Genomic DNA, 5,172 nt, shown 5'->3' with positions numbered 1-5,172 from the left:
CGCGCGTGGCTCCGAGTGTGCGCTGCTGCGATCGCGGTCCGGGGCGGGCGGCGGGCGGGGAAGGTCTCCGCCCCCCCCCGCCCCCCCCAACCGCGTTGAGAAATCTCAGTGAGTCACCGAGTGGTTCTGCATATTAATGAGCTCGGAGCGGATTTAAAAGAGGCCTGGGCGGGCGGAGGGAGACTGTGGAGAGAGCCCGGAGCCGAGCGCAGAGCGCTGCGGGGTGCCACAGCCGCGAGGCTCCCACCGACGGGCGAAGCAGGAGCGAGTGGAGCCGGGAGGCGCGCTCCGGGTAGAAAGAGCCAAACCCGGCGCCCGGACTCGCGGGCGCCCTCCCCGAGCCCCTGCTCCCGCACCGCGCCCCTCGGCCAGCATGAGGGTCCTGACGGCAGCGCTGCTCCTGCTGCTCCTGGCGCTGTGTGCCGTGCGCGTGGACGGTGAGTGCCTGGGAGGTCCCTGGGCGCCAGCCCGGCCCGTCCTGGGGAACCCCCAACGCCAACTGCTAAGCTTCCCGGGATCCCTGGGGTTCTGGGTGGGCACCGAGGGCGGTCAATGAGTTGCGAAGGAGACCCCTCGCGCAACTGAGCAGCCCCCCCGCGCGCTCTCTCGCAGGGTCCAAATGCAAGTGCTCCCGGAAGGGACCCAAGATCCGCTACAGCGACGTGAAGAAGCTGGAAATGAAGCCAAAGTACCCGCATTGCGAGGAGAAAATGGTTATGTGAGTTCTCGCTCTTCGCCGCGAGCGTGTGCGCGCAGCTCTTAACCGGGTGCTGCGGCGCAGCTTGGGGCTGGGTCGGGCTAACAAGCCTTTCTCTCAGCCTGTGTCAAGGCCTTGGCGGAGCCTTTGTAATTGCCTAGCGAGTCCTTAGGACGCTGGCACGGCAGTCTGGAAGAGAGTTTGAAAAAAGGGTCACGGTACTGTGCTCCGGAAACAGCCTCTCCGAGGGGTTCACCCTTGCTAGGATTCAGATGGGTAGCCTAGGGGTTGCACTGCCCCCCCTTTCTAGGGTGATCAAGGGTTAAATGGCTTCCGTGTGCCAACTTAGAACACCGAGATTGAAATCACTCAGAATACACCCAGAACTATTAAACTGGAACCCAAACTGTGAGGCGTGCTGCCTTCCTGTTACTGGAGAGAGAATTAAAGCAAACATTGTCTGACGTCCTCAGAACCTCCTTTCAGGGCCTTTTTCTGATCAGGGGACCATGGCCGTCTGGTTTTTGGCTTCTAGCGATTCCATTTTGAGAAGGATCCTCACTCTTCCAACACCAGCTGGACTCCTGTGGGTTCCTGAGCAGTCTTGTGGAAAGGGCTCTGTTGGAGTTAACGTGCCATGAGGGTGAAGCCCTGCTTGGTGGGGATGCAGGGAATATTTTAAAAAGTGGGGCAGAGCTAGAGAACACTGCGTTTCCTTGCTTCCCTGCCTTCCCAATTAACCACTTGAGGCCAGCACCACTGTTTCCCCATCAATACGCTCTTGGCCAGGAAGGGAGCCCTTGGCAAAGCAGCTACCAAATATCTGCCACGGACCATTGGCCCCTCTTCCCCTCCCCCAGAAACAGGACACACTTTATTCTCAGTCTGGGCAAGTGCCTTCCATTCACTGGCCCCGCTGGCCCAAAGGCCTCCACACAGTGTCTGCAAAGGCAGCTCCCACCGCTCCCCCCTCCACTGCCACCTGGGGTCTGCACAGTCAGGCTGAAGTTAGGGAAATTCAGAAAATCACTGGGCCTGAGCTAAACCCCTCTGCCTTCCTTCCTGGGCACTTAAATTAGCCTCCTGTCCCTGCCCCTTTGCCCTGCCCCTTGCCTTGCAGACCCAGGTCCAGAAAAACTGCTAGAAAATCCTTTGGGGTGGGAGCTAGAGGTCACACAGCTGAGGGAGGAGCTACAAGCCCCTCAGGGTTCTCAGCTCTCTTGGGGTGAAAATGACAGGGACTTTAACTTTGCACTCCTCTCAGTGCTGAAAAATGCTACACACACCAAGCTGAGCTGTTGAGTCCTTGCAGGAAAGGAGGAGCAGGGTATGAGGCGCAGCCACATCTCAGAAGGACAGAACCCTCAGTAAACAGGCTTGCCCTTTTTCGTGGCTATACTTTTCAGAATAGAGAGGAAACTGACAGCCAGGCAAGTGCATGCGAAGGCTTTATGTAGCCTTGTGAAAACTTGCAGGGGTCCCATGAGATCCGCACACAGTCACCCTCTTCTAAACCTCCACCCCATACCCAGGACCCTACCCCCATCCCTGAAGGGCTGGAAGTCTTCTCCCCTCTCAAGCTCCCAAGACTCTCCACATCACACGAGGGACCAGTGCTTTTTTCCCAAAGCCGGTTTTTAGCCCCAAAGCTGAACTAAAGGAAGTTTTCCAGTTCACCCTGAGTCACCTAGAAACCTCTGATGAGGCTTGGGGCGCAGCTTGCTTTGCAAGTGGGAGTCCTTGCACTCAGAAGGATCCAGTAAAGCCAAGATTCTAGAAGGGGCAATTTGTTTCATATACCCCGAGTTATTGCTGAAACTCTCAGTCTCCCAGAACCACTGAGGACAGGACCCAGAATTTCTGCACAATTGATGGGGGCAGAAATCCTCACGTCTTCACCGCACAACCAAGTTTCAAAGTCCCCGTGTTATGACTGAGCATTTGAGCACCGTGGTGAGAGGGCTGAGCGTCCTCCCCTGCTGTCCCAACGTTCAGGATTTGGGATCCTCAGCCTGTACGCTGACCTTACGGAGGAGGGGAATTTCATCTGGCTTGGCCACAGCCTTTTATTCCAAGTGCAAAGGCAGCACTGTAGGCAGAGAGCAAAGCATGGGCTAAATTCCTGCAGAGCGACGAGGTACTATGGGGGAGGGGACCTGGACTCTACTCTGAAGCCCGGCCCCATGCTTGAGACCTAGCAGAAGGGACCCAGGGAGCCACAGGTCTCATAGAGAGGGCCAGCGAAGGCAGAGCCCAGTCACCTGGCATTACCACAAGACCTGTCCCTGCCCTGGGAGGCTTAAGCCATGGTGAGGGCCCTGGAAACTCAGAGCACAGGGGAGAGAAGAGAACAGGTTGCCCAGAAATATTCTGCCCCCATTCAGGTAGCAAGATTCGATTTCCTCTCCCCATCAACTGGCAGACTCAGAGTTCATGGCGACCCTGCTCCTTTCCAGACCTTGGCCCAGGCACCCTGACACCTCACTGTTAGGAGCCTGTGGGGTGCTGGCTGACCTCTCTCCCTCCCTTCCCACTCTTCCCATCCCAACATCTAACCGCCCCTTTTTGCCCCCTCAGCCCACAGCCCAGCAGCCAGCCCACCACCATACCTCGCTCCTGCGTGTCACCTCCCAAGGAGTGACATCTTCACCTCTCACTTTGCAGTTTTCCATGTTCGCTAGGTTGGCCCTCATTCTTGAACACCGTCATTCCTCCCCCACCCAGAAGCTTCCTCTGAACTCCTGCCACCCTGGCCCAGCCCTGGCTGAGAGGGGCATAGCAGTTCTGGGCAGCAGCCTCTCCCTTCCTCCTCCCTCCCAGGCTGGACCTCACACACCAAGGCTTCTTCTTGGCCATCCCATCTTCCATGACAATTGCTAATAACAGTAACTATTCATTGTGCTAGGCACTTTGCATAGATTATATCTTTAATCATCCCAGTAACCGTAAGAGGTAGGTCCTATTATTATACCCATTTTATGGACGGGCAAACTAGGTTCAGAGAAGCTACCCAAGGTCCCACAGACAGACCTGGGATTCAAACCCAGGTGTACAAAGCCACCTGCTTCTCTACCACATGGCTAGACCTCCAATGGTGTCAGAACACTGGCTGATAGAGACTTGAAGGGCAGTCTTATTTTCCTGCCCAAGGGTGAGAGAACTGGGACTTCATGCTCAGGAATCAAAATGGGCTTCAAGGCCAACAAGACTTAGCTTCAGGGTCAACAAATGCCCAGCCCCAGAACAATCTGCAGAGGGTCAGGGGAACTAGGGTGTGAAAGATCAGACAGAGACCACGGTACATCCAAGCCCTGCCATGGAGCTCCTCACATCCAAGGATGAGGTCTTGGCATGCATACTTCGCTGGCATTAGCTCTCTCCACCTCTCAATCCCAGGTTCAGAGGAGCTGGAAGAGTCCCCTGACCTTCGTTCCCCAAGGGAGCCATCAGTGCTGTGGGCAACACCCTGCATGGGGGTAGGCTCAGGGGTGGGGGACTGTCCCAGACTTTGAGGGCTCCAGGGGGAAAAGTGAGAGCCCATCACTCTGCACAGGGTTAGACCCGAACGTGAAGTCAGATTAAGGGAACAACCAGAACCTTCCAAAGAGCCAGGGAGCGAGCATATGGGTAGGCTTCCTTGAAAGGAGGGAGGAGGCCACAGTCTCTCAGTGCTCTGATTGGGACAGACCAGGGCCACCCACAGGCCACACTGAGGGGCTGTCATTCAGGCTTCTCAATCCTCCATCCCATCCTGCTCCATTTCAGCATCACCACCAAGAGCGTGTCCAGGTACCGGGGTCAGGAGCACTGCCTGCACCCCAAGCTGCAGAGCACCAAGCGGTTCATCAAGTGGTACAACGCCTGGAATGAGAAGCGCAGGTATGCCCCACTGCCCCTCACCTTCCTTCCCACCACCCTACCAGATCCAGAGTCTAGACCCCTTCTAGGTCATCTAGCCCCATCTAAGGCATGAACACCCACTACAGTTTTCACAGTAAGCAGATACCCAGACATGGCTTACATACTCCCAGAGATGAGGAACTCACCGCTTAACTTACTGCTACACTTATTGCTCTCTTGGACAATTGTAAGCATCGAAAATTGATCCTCTTGCGAACTAAAGTTTGTCTCATTCTAACTTTTATGAAGTTAGGATAGTCCTAATTCCTCTCCTTATTTAAGTAACTTAAGTTTTCTGCCCCCTCAATTTCCCTCTGTCAAATGGCTGGGTGAATGCCCAGCATGGCTCTCTCTCTCCGTGATTTGTGTGGTTTGGTGAAACACAGCTGCTTAAGTGACTGGGTTTATTAACTATAAAACTGGGGGTACAACCATAAGATGATGAGGACAACTCCTTGCCAACAACATAGTCTCCCCTCAGGGTGCCCCATGCCCCCTGCTGCCCAGAAGCCTGATAAACTCCTTCCTGTGCAGGTGCAGGGAGGGACTTTGGGTTTGACCCTCTAAAATCAGAA

At 55.5% G+C, this 5,172-nt stretch overlaps 1 protein-coding gene across 1 annotated transcript in view; it reads left to right on the top strand.

The window, feature by feature from the left end:
* The first annotated feature begins 314 nt into the window (after positions 1–314).
* CXCL14 (C-X-C motif chemokine ligand 14) overlaps positions 315–5,172 on the top strand; it is a 6,916-nt gene continuing 2,058 nt past the window's right edge. The window contains exons 1-3 of the mRNA XM_007461383.1: positions 315–437; positions 613–718; positions 4,463–4,576. Of these exons, the coding sequence (XP_007461445.1) occupies positions 374–437; positions 613–718; positions 4,463–4,576 (284 nt within the window). The 5' untranslated portion in view covers positions 315–373. The remainder of the gene's footprint in view (positions 438–612; positions 719–4,462; positions 4,577–5,172) is intronic.

The sequence above is a fragment of the Lipotes vexillifer genome, unplaced genomic scaffold, assembly GCF_000442215.2.
Source record: "Lipotes vexillifer unplaced genomic scaffold, Lipotes_vexillifer_v1.1 scaffold217, whole genome shotgun sequence".
In the NCBI taxonomy this organism is placed as follows: domain Eukaryota; kingdom Metazoa; phylum Chordata; class Mammalia; order Artiodactyla; family Lipotidae; genus Lipotes; species Lipotes vexillifer.
This window is presented reverse-complemented; position numbering and strand designations above follow the sequence as displayed.